The sequence below is a fragment of the Nannobrachium achirus genome (genome assembly GCF_963921795.1).
Source record: "Nannobrachium achirus genome assembly, chromosome: 5".
NCBI classification, from domain to species: domain Eukaryota; kingdom Metazoa; phylum Chordata; class Actinopteri; order Myctophiformes; family Myctophidae; genus Nannobrachium; species Nannobrachium achirus.
Window position 1 is genome coordinate 39,163,942 of NC_137814.1, and position 22,128 is coordinate 39,186,069.

General features: G+C 41.9%; 1 protein-coding gene across 1 annotated transcript in view; it reads right to left on the bottom strand.

Annotated features, from left to right (window-relative positions):
* The window catches only part of pik3r2 (phosphoinositide-3-kinase, regulatory subunit 2 (beta)), a 44,128-nt gene extending 22,873 nt beyond the window's left edge, over nt 1-21,255 (bottom strand). Inside the window, exons 1-2 of the mRNA XM_080726642.1 lie at nt 21,054-21,255; nt 9,090-10,042 (exon numbers count right to left, since the gene is read on the bottom strand). Of these exons, the coding sequence (XP_080582768.1) occupies nt 9,090-9,408 (319 nt within the window). The 5' untranslated portion in view covers nt 9,409-10,042; nt 21,054-21,255. The remainder of the gene's footprint in view (nt 1-9,089; nt 10,043-21,053) is intronic.
* Nucleotides 21,256-22,128: the final 873 nt, after the last annotated feature.

Below are 22,128 nucleotides of genomic sequence, written 5' to 3' on the forward strand. Positions count from 1 at the left end.
AGCACCGTTGGTCCGACCATTGTCGGCAGGTAAGCATTTCACCAGTTAGCATTCACCAGCGTTAGTTTGACTGAGGTTAGAGTTAAGGTTAAGTTTAGGTGTATCTCCGTACACCCGACTTCCGGCACCTCCGCGCAGCCAATCACAAGCTGCCTTGACCCAGTTGCTTTTTTGATACACTCGGACTGAAAGACCTGCAAAAAACACTCTCCCATGTCTATCTATGCAAACACTAAATAACATATTGGAAGTAACATTATACCCACAGTAAGTGAGGCTTGTAGCCATTCCAATGTGTTTGTTTTAACACCTTTATTATTCCTATATGTGTCCCAATCTCCCTGAGAGCCAGTCATTGCAATTTTTTTCATTTTCATGTTTTCATTTCATTTGAAAGCTGGGGATCATAGCTACAAAATGATATATTGGTTGCTACATACGTCTACACAAACAGATTACAAAGATAAATTGCTTAGTGAAGGCTCACAGATGTCACCATAGGGTACGCTCCAGCAGAATGTCCCGTAATGATCGTATTATTTAATGAGGAGCATTTTAATCCGATCGGTCGTCGTTTCCTTAAAAAGGTATTAATGTATCTAAGTGCAGTACACCTCGCAACCGATGGGGTCGCATGGCTGAAAAACAACAGGAAAATGGCATCTGATCGGATTAAAATGCAGTTTATTAAACAATACGAAAGATACGGGTAATTCTGCTTGAGCGTACCATACTGTGACATCTGTGAGACTTCAGTAAGCACGTTATCTTTGAAATATGAAGGTTTTTGTAGACGTACGTAGCAAATAGGATTAACTGCTCAACACGAGGTTGAAGTGAATTTATTACGTGTGCAACAGGGCTAACTGTGCTAAATGTAGCATAATCAGTGTTTGTGTAACTTCAGTCAGAAGGATTATTTGACCTGATAATAAAACACAATCTACAGGCTTAACCGCCTTGCGTTGTGAGCTTGTAGAAGAGAGCAACAATAGAGTTGGGTCACGTTTTATTTGTTTATAGCCTGCAGCTAGCGCTGCAGCTAGCGCTAGCTAACGCTAGCTAGCGTTAGCCGTTAGCCACTCATAGCCAGTCAACCAGAATAGTCTACTCTAAAGTCAACTTTCCAACACCCTGAACGTTAGAATTAGATAGTTTAGGACGACACTGATCTATTCAATGCTAAGCTAACTCAGTGACAAAGGAAGCTTCCGCACCGGAGCTTCACAGAAGACAAACGCATACGTCACAGACGCCTCCAGGCAGGAACGGATCATTTCACCAGCGTAGAAGAAGAAACAGCGGAAGAACGGCGGAAGAATAATAAATAATAATACACAAAATCATACATTACGTGGTTAATAATTGTTCATTTGGAACACACGTGGCATTAAATTAATGGGATAAATACTGTGGGTTGCATTGCTAAGTAATGGAGTCCCGATATTACCGCATTTGGCTACAAACGGCTAACAAAGGCTGGCTAGTTAGCATTTAGCTAATATAAACTGGGAGGACTAACAGAATTATGTACCGATCTCTCACATTAATTAAAAAAAGTCTTATTTACACGCAGAGTTAAGCTCTGGCGTTTAAGTGAAATGTAGCCTAGATATTATGAGATGCTGTTGTGGCATTAAAAAAAAAAGAGCAAAAAAAAAATAAAAAATCATTTTGGCTGCAGGGAATAATGACAGTCCCCGAGATGACTGGCTCTCAGGGGTGCTGGGGACACATATGTTGTTATACACCACTAAAGGACACATTCACCTCTGATTGCATTCCTTTCGTAAAAACTTCAAACCCACGGAAACAAATGGAAAATTCATAAAAGGCCAAAAGGTTTTTTTGGACTCACGTTGGTGGCATACAGTATGCACTCATAACGTACAGTGGTGACAAGGTTAGTGAGTTTGTGCCACAGTATGTATGGCTGTGTGTGTGTGTGTGTGTGTGTGTGTGTGTGTGTGTGTGTGTGTGTGTGTGTGTGTGTGTGTGTGTGTGTGTGTGTGTGTGTGTGTGTGAAGATAGCGTATGAACGGCGGCTGGTCAGGTTTCATGACTACATGTGTTCGGAGCATCCCAACAATGCAGACTGGCGATATATCATGACCCAGCACATCGGCAGCTCCTCTGTCACAACGCGCTTCAAAGCCACACATGTATAGAAGATGAGCCTTTGCTTCTTGTCAAACACAAGAGATATTTACAGTAGCCGGGTCAAGTTTCACAAGCCCCAGGCCACTGTTCACAAGAGGAATTAATTATTAGTGCAACAGAGTGAAATAAATGTGCTGGTAGAAGGCTTGCTGAGGTGTGCTTAACGCAACCTAATGATCTGTTAGAACAATTTGGAACAGAGAATGCAAAATATTACGAGGCTTTTTCAGGTGCTTCAGACAACAGCTGATGAGAGTTAGATTAAAATGTCAAATAAATTATCATTAGTTTTACACTTACAGTAGGTCAAGTAACTGCCATGCTAGCATGCAAATGAAAGGGACTCTGGCAAGTTTGGGTCTTAAGAAGATCACACTAGCCAGTTTGGTCACTTAACTTGATACCAGTCCCCTAATGCCATAAACATTTTAACGCTCTCTTGGAATTATTATAGAATTGATTGAATTAACAATTCTAACAATTAACTAACACATTAAGGGTTTGGAGTATAACTGCGTTACAAACACAGTCTCATCATCAAACTGGATATTGTTCATTTCGTTTTCTTAAATCTATTAATCATGAGCAAAGAAAACTTTGGTCTTAAATGATTGTTCATTTGATGCTTTGGCACTAAGAAACAAATGTAAATCCTTGATACCATGAACAATAACTTATAGCTACTGTTGCTCCAGTTCTATGCTCCAAATGAACACAGAGGATTTTGCTGTGTATTATGCCACATTTTCTAAACTCCAAAAGAGTCCTGCAACAATAGAGGAGAAACCAAATACAGCTGGTTCCTATATTTGCAGTTGGCTGGGGAGGCCTTGGCTCTCACACTGAAGCCTCCCCTCTCTCTCTCTCTCCTTTTCACTCTCTCCATACCCCCCCCCCCCCTCCCCTCCCTCCCTCCCCCTGCCTCCATGGATTCTTTGAAAGCGTTTTCCTGGTAAGGAGCAGGGAGTGGAGCTGGGAGAGTGAGACGAGGCCTCTCCTTTCTGAGAACTGGCCCCGCTACATGGTTTATAGCTGCCCCGAGACGGCATCAGACATGTATGCGAAGCAGAGCGGAGGGAAAGAGGGGGGGGCTGAGAGAGAGAGGAGAGAAGGAGAGAGCGACAGAGTGAGCAGGGGTGTCGCACCAAATTCTGGGCCCTGGGCACTAAAAGAAATAGCAGATATACAAGCTCACAAGCTCACTCTGCTATTTTTGAAAAATCTTGAAAAAGTCCTTCTAAGGTTTTTTTTTTTTTTTTTGAGAAACATATGTTTCTATGTCAGTGGTGCTCAAACTTTTTCATGTGAAGGACCCCCATGAATGTATTTGGCCACAGACCCCCAGCTCAAAATATTTAGTTCCAGGGACCCACGACTTTTAAAAAATAGCCGATCTGCAAGCTCGCAGCGCAGCACCGAGTGTCGTGCTGTGAGCTTGTATATCTGCTGTTTTTCAATAACTAAAGTATAAAATAATTAAGGCCCCTCCACCTTGGGCCCTTGTAACTCAGTCCCACTTTTCCCCCCCTTGTGACGCCCCTGGCTGAGAGAGAAGAGAGAAGGAGAGAGCGACAGAGTGAGTGAGGCAGAGAAGGAGAAGGGAGGAGTTTGCAAAAATGCCAAGCCATGGTTCACTTCAGCAGGCAGTAAAAGTGAGGCCAGGAAGAGGAAAGGGAGGGAGGATTGAGAGAGAAAAAAAATCCCTCCCTAGGTTTGTAAAATTATTTCTGCTGCGCCACGAGTTGAGAAACATTTCACCTCGGTGTCAGGGGTACAGAGTTGAATTTTATCCCCGATCTGGCACGACTGTCGAATTTACAGCTATCAATCCAAGTTGCAATCAAAGACAAAATGCACCAAATAGATGGTGAAATAGATGGTTCATGAGAAAATCTCTTCCATGAAAATGGTTTTCAGTGCGCGGAGCCAACGTTATCCTGTTGAATGCATGGCCTCCACCACGTTGGCTGAAATTAACACTTGCAAAAAAACTAAAATCTAATCTCCAGAATGCTAAATAGAAGATGGGCTTACAAACTTTGATGGTGAAAGAAAATATTGAAGCACTATTTACATTGTGAATTTAAACCACTTCATTGCCATATTACACAGGGTAATAAGGAATTTGGGCCTATTTCTTTGCACATGCCACTTAGGCTCATATGTAGTCTACACATAGCATTCACATGTGACATGCTACATATCAGCAGAGCGCAGGTACAACTACAGCGCAGTGGATGTCACGCTGTCAGTTGCTCCAGATCACCCAGGGAGGCTCTTTCCAGCAATAAATCTTATCAAATATTTACATTAAATGAGAGAACAGGCATTGGCCTGCACAGAATCCTAAACCTTTTTGGGTTAGTTTAGCTTTATTTTCCATAGACAGGACAGGAGAGTGTAGAGATACTGGAAGTTGATGGTAAGGATCCCAAGAACAAATCGTTGGTCATACCTATCCATCAATTTATTTCAGATTTATTTTTATGTACTATTACCTGTATAATGTGTGTCCTACCATGATGCTGCTATGACACCTGGACTTCCCTGTGGTCTATCTACCCCCCCCCCCCCCCCCCACACACACACACACACCATTCTTTTTATCATCCAAAAAATTAGACTCATTTGTGTATGTTAGCTACGAAGCAATGCATTAAATTGTCTTTTTTCTGCCAACAATGAAAAATGTTGCCTCCTTAGAGCAATCGACCGTCTATAATAAAGTTGTGTGTTCTCAAATAGGCTATACCGAAAGTAAAACTATTGAATTACTTATATATTTGTAAAGTAATACAAATTTCTACTAAGTTTGTTCATCGAAACTACATGAAAAAAAGATATTAAGTATGTTGTTGTTGATAGACTGGCCTGGGGGAGGAGCATCAGGGGACATGGGATCAAACCAGAGATCTGACCGGTCAGCGTCCCTAACCACAAGGCCACGGTGTTGCTCCCCAATGCCAACATGTTGCAATCTGTGGAACAGCAAAGTGGGGCACACTGACAATAGTGCTATTCACCCGACAACCAGGGTCTCTTTGCCTTCAGCCAGGGAAATGAAGATGATATCTGTAAAATCTGGGCCTACCCAAATCTAATCTACAATGCACTGTTGGTGCTTGGCCAAACTTTTCTGAGACCATTACCCTTGCCTCTTTCCTTCTCTCTGCACTTCACTTGGTAACTCTGCCCCTAGTATCTAACTGGGACGGTAGGGCTGTCACGATTATGACATTTTACATGACGATTAATTGTTGTCACCCAAATAATTGCGGTTAACGATTTAATTGTGTATTTGTTGTTGACAATTACATTTCTGTTTGGCTTTTAGGCTTTGAAGTTGCACATGGCAATCATGACACATAACTTAAATATACAAAGAAAAGACTGACATATTTGACAATTTTATACTTAAAAAAGAACATTGCTAGTGGAAATAGCCGATCTACAAGCTCACAACTTTTTTAAAGTGTTTGAAACAATATTAACATTTCTCAACATGGAAAGATTATAGATTATGCACAATAATTGCGATTACCTCAAATAATTACGATTAGACGATTATGTAATAACTTGTGACAGCCCTATGGGACAGACAAACCTCTTCTACCCAACTGGCCTGTCTGAAAGTCTGAGGTGACTGCGAGGAGGTGACTGGGTCTGGGTACTAATTGTTGCTTCCATTCCCCCATAGTTCTAGTTATAGCCTACTATAACCTGTATAACTCCATAACTCCTAACTCTCTCCATAACTCTCTCCTTTGTTGTATTTTGTTTCTCCCTATCAGACATTCTGAGAAATCCCACTTGACAATGGCACACAAAGCCAAGTGAGGTTTGGCCATGCCTGCTCTATCTTGCACTGAAGCTACTAGACATCCCGCATATCAAGGCTTCTCACTATAAATGGCAAGGGAGCGGATCAAAATGAAATCAAACTAATGAATGCGAATGAGGCCCAGTGTACTTTGTTGTGCATGACGAATAGTCGATCAGCCCGACCAGAGGTAATTCAAAGTTCACGGCCTCAGTGCTCAGAGTGGTACTGAGCCTATCTGTCATAAAAAGACACAGGAGAACTGTGGAGAATATGGATCCTGACAAGGGAGGAACGTATGGTTTCATCCCGGTACAAATCACATAAGCAGTATGATATATCATCTTTTTATCCGTTTTGGCCCAATGAACTTGTGGCTCTATCCTCGAAATAAATTGGCCAGTTGCAGCGGAAAAGCGGGGGGAGTTCGAAAGAGGAGGAAATGAACAAAATCTTCGGGGGTGTGGAGGAACTTTGGTAGCAAATCAAAAGTTTTAGCTTAAAGCTGGCCTTGCTTTTTGGTAGGCCCGGGCTCATGCCAAGTATATGTTTGATTTGGAAGCGGCTGCTGTTGAAAGAAGCCTCTCTTGACCATCATGAATTAATATCAATCGTGCCTGTGTTCCGAAGCCTGAGTTATACTCGGTCACACATCGTGTAGCACGCCGGAAATAGCAGATCTACAAGCTCACGACGCGACGCAGCACAGCGCGTTGTGAGCTTGAAGATCGCAACTGTCAGCGTGACATCCACTGCGCGGCGACACCAGTGTGCTACTAAGTATAAATCAGGCTTCAAAGTCATGGCGGCACAAACTGCAAAGAGACTTAAAAGATCACAGTACTGCTTATCTCTAAGAGAAAAATGCAATATTGTGCTTTGTGAACACTGGACTAATATTTCCTAATGGATCAGTGAGAGACTTTTCACCACTAGTCAACAGCCATTTGTTTCACACACGCGCGCACACACACACACGCGCGCACACACACACACGCGCGCACACACACACACACACACACACACACACACACACACACACACACACACACACACACACACACACACACACACACACACAGTCACACACACAGTCACACACACACAGTCACACACACAGCCTTTGACAAGAGCCACACAAATAACACCTCTGTCGGGGTGTTGATTTAACTTTCAGCATCAAAAAAATCATTGTGAAGACCTGATTAGCCGTTGCCCTGTTCAAATCACTAAACTTGGTCTTGGCACATCGTTGCTCTGCTGAACACAGCCATTGCAACCCCCTGCCCCCCACCCCTCCCCAACCCTCACCCCCACCCTCACCCCAGCTCTCCCGTTTCCCCTTACAATGCAGCAGAGTTGAGCTGAGGGTCAAGAACTGAATATAATGCAGGAGGAGAGGTATGCATTTTTCTCTCTCCAGATGCAACTTGGATGCCCGAGACACATGCTGATGTTAGGTGTAAAGGGGGCCACACAGGCGGACAGAATGAAGACCAGACACGGAAAGGAGCGTCCAGTCAGTAACTGGATTAGGCCTTCATTCAGCCCATAGAATTTGGTTAGCTGTTTTTCCAACGAGGAAAGGCTTATGCCGCCTCATAACAGGGGGTGCAGTTTGTGGTCACTGCCAAATGTCCATAAAAATAAATAAACATCATCTTTAATCAATTTATTTATTTTTTAAATATGTGAACGAAAGAATAACAAACAAACCACATTTTGATATACTGAAGGAGAAAAATATATATTTTTTTGTCATGTTGTTGTGATATTTTTATACGAGGGACTGCGGATGGAAATTCACTTCTCGCCAAATCCGGCACGTTTACATGACATCATGTTTAATTGATTCACTTCTTGTACGTGTATTGGATTTTCATTAGCGTGCATTGTCCCAGAAATAAACGAATAAAGTAAAGTAGTCAAAGTGACATGAGCGTGACGGTGTGTTCCGCCGGCCTGCGTGCTGGTCGGTCCTCCCTAAAGCCAATTTTAATATAGGATTATATCGTCGTTGTCGGGTGGAAACCTTGTATGTCCAAAACCATTCGTTTTTATCATTAAAAAAATGATTAAACTAGTGAAAACAGCCGATCTACAAGCACACAACGCCTCGCACCGCGAGGCGTTGTGTGCTTGTAGATCTGCTGTTTTCACTACTTTTGTGCGGCGGCGTTGTCTGATGAAGCATGGCTTTACTTCGTGAAAAAACAGACAAATTTGAAACTTGGAGATACGAGGTTTCTGCCGGACAGTGGCGATATGCATTGCTAAAAACTCGGTATCAGGCACTGTATATGTATGTAACACGGTATTATTCTAAATTTAATTTTAATACATCTTATTACGATAATTTACGGAAGTAACACGTAGCACAAACCTAAGTTGTACAAAAAAAAACATTATTTCAACACTGCATCATTCACCCAGCATCAATATTATGGTACATACTGTTATTTTCAATGTGATAAGCAACAAGAGTTACGGAGAGCGGTATGTATGCCGAGTGTGTATTATGGAAGTGACAATAAAAATGTATTCTTATTATATAACTTAGTTATACATTTGTGAGATGAGCAAATGACGGAAAATCGGCTTTAATATTATTGTGTCCCAAATGTACACGCTCACACAAAAGGTGTAATAGACCAGTGGTCCTCAACCTTTTCAGGCCGCGACCCCCAAAATAATCATATTTTAACTTGGACCCCTCCCCCCCGACAAGCACTAAGAGTTGAGGCAACACGGTTCTATTGTGAAAATAGCAGATCTACATGCTCACAACGCCTCGAGGCGTTGCGAGCATGTAGATCGCCTATTTTCACAATTTCTGCCTCTAATATTTGACAATTTGGCCAATGTTTGTCATTTTAGAGGTATTAAAAAGTCCTTAAATTGTCACTTTAGAAATGTGCAGATACCCTCTATACACTTAAACTTTATGTTGGTTTGTTTAATGTTAAGTGAGAAAACAATGTTGCACATTAAGTTAATCATCTGGGGACCCCCCCCCAAAATAATTTGGGGGGGTCCCGACCCACAGGGTGTGAACCACTGCAATAGACTTAATAAGATGAAATGAATTGATTTCAAGGTTGCTGCTTACCTTGAAACGTATCTGTCCTGGGAGCGGCAGGGAGGGGCCTCTGGGACCTGGGTTGGCTGGAGGGCAGAGCCTTGAGAACGGGGCCTACATACTCTACGTAAGTCCCTGGGAAGTCACCCCTCTGCTTGGTGCGCTCGTTGAAACCCAGGAGCCAGCCCAGGCGCTCGGGGTGCTCTACGACCCCCTCCTGGTAGTTGTCCATAGAGAGCAGAGAGGCCTTGCTGACCGTCAGGAGGTCGCCGGGCTGCAGGTCCAAGTCCTCCTCCTGGTCCTTGGTGAATGCGTAGAGGGCACGGTACTGGAAGCCCTCCACCGCCATTTTGAAAGGCGAGAGCAAAATGTCAAAGCCAAAAAGTCAAAATGGCCACCGACGCAGGGATAAGACGGCGGACCTCCCGTGTCCTGATGCTGAACGCTGCGGGGTACAGCAACACAGAAAAAAAAAAAAAAGGGGGGTTTGGGACGATTTTGTCTGGGGGATTGCTGGTAGGGATGTGGTGACTCAGAAAGGGGAGGGGAGGAGGAGAGGGGGAGGGGGGGTGGGGGTGGGAGAAAAATCACCCGAAGCTTAGAAGCATTTCCGAAGTAATATAAGGTAGGTAGCTGATAGGCCTACACTGGAAGCTGACTCAGACCTGACCAGTGTTGGTGGACTGGAGGACTTTCCTCAGCTTGATACCCCGGTTTAGCCAAATGATGGAGCAGAGGGAGAGCATTGGCAACATGCTCCTTCAAGCGGCAAAAACCTACTGGCTGGATGCTGCTGGAGCACCCTTCCAGAATGCTCTGCGTTGCCTTCTAGAACGTCAACCAGCCGAGGGCCTCGTGTTGCTGGCTCTCCCCGCTCCAACCGCGTGGCGTGATTGGACGGCGAAGGGCAGAGTGGGAAGGTTCTTTAATCCTCTTCACTTCTCACAGGCTCCCACATGTTATGGACAGGGATTATGACCAACCTGCAGGACATGAAAGTAAAAACAAAAAAGAAAAAAAAAAAGCTTTCAATAAGTCTAATCGATAACAATGACATTTAACCAAAAAATTTAAAAACATACGATTATTTATATCGAGCGAAGACCTTTGTTATTCGCAAAGGGTCGTGAGCGCAGAAGTGCACGTCGATGTGAGCAAAGCTCCAAAACGGAGCATGAAAATGGCGAACTGCGGCAGCTCAGTGCGTTTGTGCAGTCTTGGGTTGGGATGGAGGGATCGGATGATGCTGCTGCGTCATAACCTAAAGCAGACTGGGTCCCTGGACGAGAGCCTCTGTTTCCTCCACTGTACAGTCATACTCTCACAGCCTTAACTGACGCATCACCTCTTTCACAGAAACAAGGAACTTCCACAATAAAATAAAATAGGCAAAATCGCCTCGCTACTCCACCAACAATTATCGGAATGCGAACAAATTCATGCGGAAAAAACTGCGCAAACTGCGTGCGTGCAATGAAAACGACGCTGCACTAATTTCTCAAACGTCTTGAAATTTCGAAAGATGCTAAACCCATTGCAACGGTTCTCTCTCACTCCGTGAGGCATGAAAAAAAAAGGATGTGCTGTCTATTCCCCCACAAATGTTTTAGGGTGCATTCTTTAAAAGCAGCCAACTCTGTTCCAAAACTATTGCATGTGACAATATTGACCAAACAATCAATCGAACAACCCACTCAATCTTAGGTATAATGTCATTAATGGCATTAATCCAGTCATTCATACTATCTACAGTATGTATGGCAAAAAGGTCACCCATGGACTGGAAATAGGCAAATTCACAATACGGCCTTAAAAAAAATCATCGAGTGTTAGATGTCAAATTATTACTGTGAAACAAATGTATAATTATTACAAAGGATACCTTACTAAGATCCGTGGGTTCAATTTTGTTTGATTCGAGAGATACATTGTTCTGGGGGGAAACATTTTCAAAGCATTGGAATACTTCACCCATGGTAAAACGCTTATTCATTTACCTTTTCATGAGCCTTGAGCAAGGCATGAGGCAAGAAAAAAAAAAAAAGATACCAAGTTCACCCTCAAAATGGCAACTCTACTCCGAGAGAGAACAGAAAGAGAGAGAAAGCGAGGGAGAGAGAGAGAGAGAGAGAGATTAGGGTTTTCAGATTAAGTCTGTGGTCCCAAAGCGTAATCAAGGACGATGATTCTGTGAACCTCTGTAGGGATGACAGTGAAAGAATGAGATGCAGAAAGAGAGAAAAGTGGATCAAAGTGTTGGCCTTCTATGTGAGGAGTGATGGGCTTTTTCTTCAGGGCCGTTTAGAGAAACGTCCAAATCAGAATAACTACAGGCCCAGTTTTTTGAGGCCCGGGTGCAATCATTTCAAATACGTTCATCGTCGAAACCGGGTTTCAAATTTGTGTCGCCGCGTGCCAAAATGAAATAAAAGTCAACGAAAATAAACACATCTGTGGCGCATCTTCAAACGTTGGGGGTATATTCATTCGAACCTACATCGTCCCAGCTCCCCCCTCAATACATGCACACACACGCACACATGCGCGCGCGCACACACACAACACACACACACGGAATTCAAAAATCGAGTAAACATTCACCATAAACGTTCTCAAAGTCGAGCGTGCCGTCATCCGAAAACATGAAAGAGTCACGGTGATAACAGGATGTAGCAGAGTGCAACACTCACCCCACTTTTGGTTCACGGAGAAGCCGGATAGGCTCCACCAGACTCTCGCTCCAACATCCTCCGAGTCAAGAAGCGAGAGGTGCCAGGCTAGACACGTGGCACTGGCGTACCCAACCACAGCCCACAATCCTCACACCACCATAGCCCCCACACCCCTCCGCCTGTTCTCTCCCCCCCCCCCCCCTCGACACACACACAGTCCTGCCTCCAACTGACCCCCCCCCCCACCCACCCCCTCCGCGTCCTCCTCACCCAGGGAAAAAGTCCAGTTGTGTTTTTCCGCTTGCCATTTTGTATTTGTTTATGTTCACCACGTTGCTGCTGAAAAGCAGGAAAAAACGAAAAATAAGTAGACACAGAAGAAGTGGATGACGACGAATGACTGCCCCGCACTTTGATTTGATAGTCCTGTCGGTTGCTTTGTGAATCCAGGGTATAAAAAGTGCTGCAACTACTGTGAGTTGAAGGCAGAATCATCTCTGTTACCGTCCTGGTCTGATAGTGCTGGAGTAACCCACAGTTCAAGGCAGCAACGGCAGCTGGCAAGCTCCCTGTCACTGGATCCATCCTCTTTTTTTTTTTTTAAGACTTTTTATTCAGTCCGAGAAGAGAGCAAGAGATGGGGGGAAAAGGGAGAGTGAGAGAAGAGAGAGAAGAGAGACACAGCGCACTTTGCTATCAGCGGACTCCAAACGGCTGAGTGGGATACCACAGGAAAATAATTAATGAATAGGCAGCAAGTAACTCACTGTTGCTAGAGAGAGGGAAAGCAAACCCTGCGCTCCTATTGGCTGCTGCTCTGGCCATGTGCTCCAGAGTCAGCACTGAAGCCGGGCAAATCAAGGAAACGTTCTAATATTAGAAAATGTATCTAGGCAGTGATCAAGCATCGGACCCAAACAACTCAGCCTTTACCACCAGCTTGACTTATTTTTTTTTGCATTCTCAAATCCTTGATGATCATGGCTTGTCATGTTTCATGATAGACATGACAGTGAAAATGAGGATAAATATGTCAAACATTACATTTAGAAAATGGATACTGTGAAGTGAATGTAACGTTAAAAGAGTCAGCAAATCATGCTCAGCTACTGGAAATAGAGGTGAATGTTTAGATTATTTATACATAAGGATGCAGCACAACATTTTTGAAAAAAGGAGGATTGCACTGAAATAAAGATTTTAGTGCCATAATTAGTGTATACAACACAGTATATTCCTGTCCTCTATACATGTAGCATGTACAGTAGTCTATGTACTGTAACAGGACATTATTCCACTAGGTCAGCTCTAGTATTCATCCAAGTCTACCAGAGACGCATATCACATTTGTTTCTAACCGTAGTGTAGTGTGTTGTACGCTCTCATAGGCTAAAGCAAATAGCAAAAATCAATGCACTTCTTCTATTCTATTCTATTCCATGATCTAAAAAAAGGCTTAATCCGTATGACACTACACAATCACATATTGACAAATATGGTGTTATGACATACTTATTTATAAATCACAATTATTTATAGAACTATAACTTTAGGTCTTATTTACACTACATCATATTTATTTTGGAATATCTATAATTTGTATGATAATCTGTACATGCATGCATGCTGTATATTTTAAGTCTGGAACTGAATGGAACATGATTAAACACTTAAACCCCCTAATCTTAGTGAAAACGAACTTGAGTTGCAATTGCACTTGGACCGCTTTTTTACACATACACCAAATCTCTTTGGCAAAAATAGACGATCTACAAGCTCACAGCGTGTGTGATCTTGTAGAGCTGGTATTTTTGGCCTATTCTGGGTTCCTCCCAAAATAGGGATGCTGGGGTTAAAGTGGTTAATATCATGCATCACATTTTACTGGTATTGTTCAGCAGAGACCGTTCCCCCTAAGAGTTTGTAGCACTGGTATTGTATGTTGCTTTTGTTTCTTTGCCTAACCCTGTTTTCGCGATAAAAAACACTCACAATAATCGTATCTTGGAGATTTAATTTATCGTGATATCGTCCTCCGTCATGCACTGGGATCAATTCACCTTTTATTCGCCGAGCTGCATATCCAGTACCACTTAAACCCTCTATAATTGGTAAAAGGTACTTATAATACACATACTTGATTCTTTTTTTCACTCTATCAAATGTCTTTGCCAAAAAATAGCCGATCTACAAGCTCACAACACGTTGCAACGAGCTTGTAGATCTTCTATTTTTTGGCAAATGTTTCGCCCCAGGATAATGGATTTTGATTATCGCGATAATATCATAAATCGCGATTACTCAAGTACTGGGGTTAAGTGCTTTGTATACCACTGGCTATCAAACCTAACAGTTCTAGTCCGAAGCCTGTTTTAATGATACCTGTTGGGAACAATGCAACTCCCCCCCCCCCCCCCCCCCCGGTTATGCAATACCCGCTGCAGTTGTTGTCAGAGTACCCATACTGTCTGTTTGTCTGTGTGACTTGACTCCATATGGTGATCCCTGATGTAATTGATATGATGTCAATATACTGACGTCATAGTCTGTCCTTAAAGTACTATGGTTATGGTTCTGCACTAGTACACTGACAACGGTTACCCTGACATTGTGTACAATGGGTAATCTGACAATGGGTACAACAGGTATTCTGAAAACAAGGGGTACAAGGGGTATTAATAACGAGAGGTGAGTGCGTTCCGTCTATAAATGCACAACATCTCTGCATGCTTGCATTTCTGGACACCCACTGACTTTCCACATTTATAGACCCAAGTTTAAAAACTGAAACAGCATGCAATTTACTATGATTGTCTTTAAAGAAAATGCAATATGGTGGTAATAAGGTGACTTTACTTGTGGGTGAACTTGAGCCATAGATGTAAGGTTCCTGTCAAGGGATATAGGATATCATATCTGACACAATAGTCCTCCTGGTAGATTTTAAACAATACTTTAAAGTTTAGTCACTACCAATTCCTCCTTGGTACTGCTTCCTGTCATTATGCCAACCCCTACTTTTAGCCTGGGGACCGAGTAAACTATCACATGCCTGCTCCTCCAACACACATTGTGATGCCCGCCTCTAATAAGAGCACAATCCCGTGAACACAGCATGTTTGTCATAACGCTTTCCCAAAGCAGATGCACGGCTGCTAGAAAAATCTGTGTTGTGTACATCCATGTAATCTGTCGCTGGTGCAGGACATTTCAGAATAAAAGAAAAGTTCGCACAAATAGCTTGATACTCTAGCTAGCTACTGTAGCTGACCAAAAGGAGACAGACAGGTAGGGAGAAAAGTGGTCTAGTGAGACTACAAGTGCGCTGTGAAAAAGTGTAATCCAGTATTTGTGACGTGCTGTCGGATGTGTCCACAAAAATATCTACAGTTTTGGAAGCAAAACTAAATCAGTATATAGAACTGTAATACCAAATTATTTAGGAGTAAATAGGCCAGCAGGCTGTTGCACTCCAATTTTAAGCAATATGTTTTGCAGGTAATGTAAATGTAGATTCATGTTAACCAGTAAGACGCCCTAAAGGGCGAGGTCGCACACATACATGGACGCGTGCACATGGCTGCTTTGGCATGTAAACCCTTCTGCTGAGCTGGTCAGGTCATCACTGTGATGTCAGTACAGGTCAGCTATATCCATATATGGAGTCTGTGAGGTCAGATGTAGAGGTATTGACCAGCTCCATATATAGAGATCTAGGTGATGACCCAGTCGTCTCCATGTATGGATATCTAGGGTTTGATGTATATATGGAGATCCAAGTGATGATAGTCAGCAGCCTTGATTTGCAAATTAATTCTGCCTTGGTCATATATGGAGCGTCCATATATGGGCATTGCCAAATATGGGCATTCCCAGATATGCTCTTAATATTGATGATCGGGACAGGGATCTCCATATATGGGCATAAAAGGGACACAGACGGAATTCATTTGCAAGTGTGACTCGTGTCGCGTCAACCACACTGGTTAGACTGACACACCATCACCATGTCCATATATGGGCATTCCCAGATATGGGCTTCAGCAGTCTTGATTTGCAAATGAATTCTGTCTTGGTCATATGGAGCGTTCATATAGGCCTATGGGAATTGCCAAATATGGGCTTAATATTGATGACATCAGGGATCTCCATATAGCATATTATGATTGCCAGAACAGGCTGTCTTGGTCATTGAGTCAACAATGTGATGTCACAACAGGTCAGCTATAGACATTGAGGCGTTAACCACTGACTCACGGACAGGATCTGCCGGGTTTCATAGTAAACTGCGACCGGTTGAAATCAGATCTAGTGAAACATGCAGGAATGGAAAACATCTAAGCTGATGAATTGCCAAGCCAAAAACATGTTGGGAGTTTCTCAGATTCAATGAAGTCTCAGTTGCGTGCTTCCATAGTGTCATAGTGTGAAACCAGAGGTATAAAAAACCCCCAGGGTGTATTACTGGCCCCAGTTTTAATACTTAAGTGAGGATGGTTGTTCAATCATCAACCTTCACCTAAGATATATCGTTATGTAAAATGAGGTCTTCTTTACCCAGTGATGATCTGAATAGTTGTTAATGCCCATGCCTCTTCAATCTATTGCATTTGGCTGTACTGTTACCTCGTCCTCGGCTGACATTCTCTGCGTTGGCTACAGTTAGTGCAGAATGTGGCTGCAAGGCATATAATTGATTCAAGGGGATATGGGCACTCCAGTTTTAGTTCCTTGGCTGGCAGTACATTTTATAATTGATTTAAAGATTTTATTATAACTTTCAAAGCTTGTCTTGGTCTGGTTGTGTTGGGTCTGGCACCTACAATAGTACTTCACTGAGACCTTAACCACCTAAGTGCCAGTGCATAATCTGTGATCCTCAGATAAAGTGTAGAGTTGGGTATTGTCTGGGCATCGTCTTTTACTGGTGTTGATCATTTACTGCAAGCCTTATTTTATAGGCCTACATTTTTTTTTTTTACATTTTTGAAAAAGTTCATTTATAAAATATGTATGTTATTGTCACATTACAACAAATAATCATCACAATGTCAATAGCAATGTATTTGGTAAAAAATAACGCAATATTTCATTTTGTCCATATCGTCCAGTCAGTCCTAATGCAGTCTTACTGCCACTGGTAAGGTCCAGGTTAGTGACAAGGGATGATCAGCCTTTGCATTCATTCTATAACAGTCTATGCTCATGCTAGCCAGCTCAGTATTCTCTTTTAAATCTTTTTAAAACCTGCAAAGCACTTTGTAACCTAGTTAATAAAGGTGATATATAAATAAAGATGATGATGATTATTATTATTATCATCATAGTAGAGTGTCAACCCAACGCAAAATCCCTTTAATTCTGGGTCGTAGACCTCTGTTGCATTCCCCTTCTCTTTGCCTACTAGCCTAACTGGCCTATCTAGACTAAAGCAATAACATTATCATGGTAAAATCTTAAAATATAGTATAAAATTAAATGTAATTTAATTTCAATCTTCGAATCAATATTATTTGGCCATATCATCCACCCCTAATTCTTGTACTGTATATCTTAGCCATACGCAGAACAGCAATTGAAACAGACGCCGCCACCACCACGCACGCAGCCTGGCCTGCAGCCATATGTCCACATGGAACTGAAAAGTCTACTGCGCCACAGACCCAGAGCATACAGTAGGCCAAAGGAAGAGTTTGAAAGGCTTTGAGGCATTTTAACGATTTCTCTCTTCTTCTTCTTTTTTAAATCCACCTGAATTTGTATCTTTCCACATGAAAGTGAAAAGCTTACTGTCGTAACTATGGAGCAAGATCAGATACTGTAACATTCCAGACTTGACAATGTCTGAAAAGTGTATAGCACAACAAGGCTGTGCAATATAGACTAGTACAGGGATTAGAGGGGACTTGTTAGATTTATTTCCTCTAAAACCAAGATGGAGGGATCTGAACAACACTTAACCACTTAAACCCTATGACTGGGGTTCCCCAGTCTATACTCTTCTGCTCCTTTTTTACCCTCTACACCAGATAATCTTTGCTGAAAATAGCCGATCTACAACCTGGCGACACATTGCAAGCTTGCATATCTGTTTTTTCTGCCAAATGTTCGCCTATTATGACTGCCCAGAGTAGGGACGCTACATGTGGTTAAGTTACCTTCAACCAAATTCCTTGTGTCCACATTGAGGTCTGAACATTACACAACACCAAAGCAACAAAATCTGATAAGTAGATCCTGCAGTATGCCTAGTTACCAGACGTTGGCTCATTTGCTATGTTGTTAGCAGAAAGGTTTTTAGTTGCTCTTCTACTATTAGTGGTTCTCAAAGCGGGAGTCCTTGAGGTGGTTCCAGGGGGTCTCCAGTAGGGGTGGATATTGGCAAGAATCTCGCGATGCAATACGTATCACGATACTTGGGTCACGATGCAATGGTATCACAATATATTGCAAATCTTTGTGATGCGATACTATTGCGATACTATTGCAATATATCAGCTTTAAAAGCTGCCGACGCTGCTCTAATGTTGTTGTTTTCGTCGTTCGCAGCCATTTTCTCGAGAGACTATACCACGGGAAGGGGAAGTAGCTACTATAGTAAAGCGACATCTAGAGGCAGCGGTGTGTCAGAACCGGACTTCTACCATTGGTTCCTATGCATGGGAACATATTTTATTTTCCTCAAAGTATCGTGATACTACAGCCTGAAGTATCGATACAGTATTGGCAAATAAACTATCGCGATGTATTGCCATGTCGATTATATTGCCCAGCCCTAGTCTCCAGCAAAATGAGTTAATATAGCTTCAAAATCAGTTTGAATATTTTAACACTACTGTATATACACTGGCTATTTGAAAATGGCTGATCTACAGGTTCACAATGCATCGCATTTCAACCGGTTGTGAGCTTGTAGGTATTTTCAACGTTTTTCAAAAAATGTTTCAAAATTTTTTGAAACATTTTAACAACACAAATCTGGTATGGGGTCAGTGGCACATACTATTTTCAGATGGGGGTCCAACAATATACATTTTGTGGGCCTTAACATGAAAATGTTTGAGAACCACTGTACTACAGTAGTTATTGCTCTAATCCATGACGTTCCGAGTGATAGCAAGAAATTATACTAAATAATAGCATTCCCTTACCCTGAACAGAAAATATCCATTAATCCTACACACATGCTCAAAGTTAACACAAGTAGAAAACCATTCCTGCTACGTAAACATAAACAAAAGTGTCACAATCACAGTGAGTCCAATGAAATACTACTAACACCATTTACTAGCCTTAAAGATATCAGCCAATGGACAGATTTGTACTTCTTTTGGGGATATATACAACGGTTTCAAAGTCAAAGTAACTATACCATCTTCTAAAGCAATTTAATTTAACTAGTCAAGCTGAGGCTTGTTTGTATTCTGTAATCTTAACTGTCCAACAGTTTGTTATACCACACTAGTATTGATAGTACCCAGTACACATTCTACAAACTGAAAAGACATATATGCGGCATTATGGTAATACATGTGATGACATATACTGTACACATCATGACAGTGATAGCAACTTCACAACAAAATAAAAGAATACGTGGTGAAAACAAGGTTGAGCTATCAGAAAAAAGTAATTGACTGATCCTATTAGGGACTATGGTTTCACTGATTTGCACTGTATGTAATGAACCAGGATTTGTGAGTGTAATGTGCCCAACCAGGCACAGATTTCTTCATGGTGGGGAAGTCTAAAGCAGCGGGGTTTAGCTGAATATCCCTCCCTGATTCCATATATCTCCTTTGGCCACTTAAGATCCTTTGGCTCACCAACCAGAGCTTTGGTTCCCTGGGTAAGAAACCAGCGTTCGCACTCTGGCTGTTACAGTGTAGCTAACATCCCAAGGTAGTCTTAATGCTCCAATGTTGATCAAATAATTTGCTCTATTTTAACTTTCTTGTTCAGTTCACTTAGGCCTTTGGGTTGAAGAACGTATATGAAAAATGCATTTTAGTTAGGTGGAATTACAAATTAAGCCTCCTGGGGGAACAAACTAATAACATTTAGAAGAAACTATCTGTGGAAGTCATTTAAGCCATAATAGGGTGTTCAAAGGCATGAACAAGCCTTTGCAACAGTCATACATTGATAGCAGCACAGTACAATGCCAGACTGATATTCAGTTACATAATACATCGTTTCATTAGTAAGCAGGTTCTCCATACAGTTGAATGGTTTGGCTTACTATTACACAAGTATAAGTTCCACTACTCCATCTGTGATGCATCATGCGTGCAAAATCTTCAGGCCTAAGATGTAACTCATCAAATTATACTGTAATACTGTAATGTCTATTATCCCAAGGCATCATCCATATTGCATAACCAACTGTAGCCTGCAGACATTAATCTCATAGAATATTACAGTGGTATTACAAACAGAAGTGTGGTCAATAGGTTTATTAGGTGTAAATAATATTTCTTAAGGCTGTTTGTGTGTACGAGCCAAGGACATGGGTTCTGAAAATATATCTTTTTTCTTTTAGAACTGTTGCAATGCAACTTCAGTCCATATCTAACAATGTAGGCCTAACACAGACGTTTGCCATATTGTTGCATTTTCATGTTCTGACACAAAAATGAAATGGAATATATTAAAAGTCCCCAAAAGGTGTGTGTATATATAAGAGGGGTCTTGTTACTTTAGTTTTACGTGCTATAAAACGTACACACGAACAGCTAGGGTGTTTTGTCAACAATGTTGCACGTTTGCAGAAATGTAAGTTTTACTAGGATCTGAGAACAGTAGTATAATTATCTCGAATAACAATGTGAACAGCGACAAAACTGCAATAACACTATGAAAAGTCTTAAGAAATTACAGTAACGGGCTTATGGATGATACATGTCAAACCGTCGAGTAGCAAGCGAGGCAACATGGTTGGTTAGTGGTTACTGTTAAAATACTAATATTAATGCCATATATCAGTGGTTCTCTTGTATGGGTCTAAATTGACCCATACAACAAGTCTGTAACTCTGACAGTGTACAAACGGGACCAAATGAACCCCTAACATTTGTACACTGTCAGAGTTAAGGGGAGACCTTGACATTTGAAAGTTTTGAGAAACACTGCCACATATAAAGTGCAAAACATAATGTGGAGGAGAAAAAGAAAAAAAGCTTTTTCTCGTGCTGAAACTTAAACTAGGGCACAAGTCAGCAACGCTTATACTGAGTGCGCAGGACACACTTGCAGGCAGCGCTTCCACCATTTTCCAGTACAGTGGCAGCCTGGAAATGTGCAATAACTTGGAAAAACTCACCCGCAGATTATTTCTCGCCTCTCTTCTCACTTGTGGCTGCTGCGCTTTGACAGAACTGTAAATGGTTGTTTCCCGAATATACGCCAACGATAACGTCTCTGTGTGCGTTAAACTTATTTTTCCAGCCCCGGTGTTCTACTTCTGCTTCGCTTTCTTTCTCGCTTTCTTTCTTGTACCGCACATAACTCTCGGCTCCCTACAACACAGCCATTTTCCAGCACAGCACGGCGGAGCAAAAGGAGAGTGCGTGGGAACTAATATGAAGAGAGCGGAAACAAACGAAGCCGGTCGGAAAAGACCGAACGGTCCCAGACCAGTGGCTCTCAAACTTTTTTTCATGTCAAGGACCCCCATCATTTTTACGGCTTTAGCTGTGATTCCCAACCATTTTAATTTCAAGGACTCCCAGTTTGACATGCATTTAGGCTATACGGTATTAAACGCCAAATGGGGGTACATAATGGCATTTCTATCTCTGACTGTGACCCCAATTTATATTGTAAAATCAATGTTAATTTAACACTGAGTGTACAAATGGAGCCAAATTGACCCATTACGGTATTTTTTTTTTCTTTCATTTGTACACTTTTCTTTTCTTTCATTTGTAGGCTACACTTTTCTTTTTTGTACACGTTTCATTTTGGTTCCTAGAATCCTAACTATCATCTAGCTGGGGACCCCATGGAATGATGGAACTGGAACTCGATCCCCTCAAGGCCCCCCACTTTGAGCACCAATGCCATAGACTTGTCATTGAGTGGCTGAAAACTTGACCTCGACCATATATCACAATTTTCCCCCTTTAAGACAAGCTTTAAACATTACACAAATGAAATTTCCATCGCAAATAAGAATTATTGCACTTACCACTTACCATTATAACACCTGTTACATTGACAACAACAGAGCAACTTTTAAATTGTTTTCATTTTATGGTGAGTGAGCAGTCTTGAATAGGCCTAATTTGAGAAAGTGTGCAAATGTTATGTATATCAGTGGTTCTTAATGACCCCCAAATGAATGTACATTTGGCCCTGGATCCCCATCTGAAAATATTTTTGTGGCAAAGGGACCC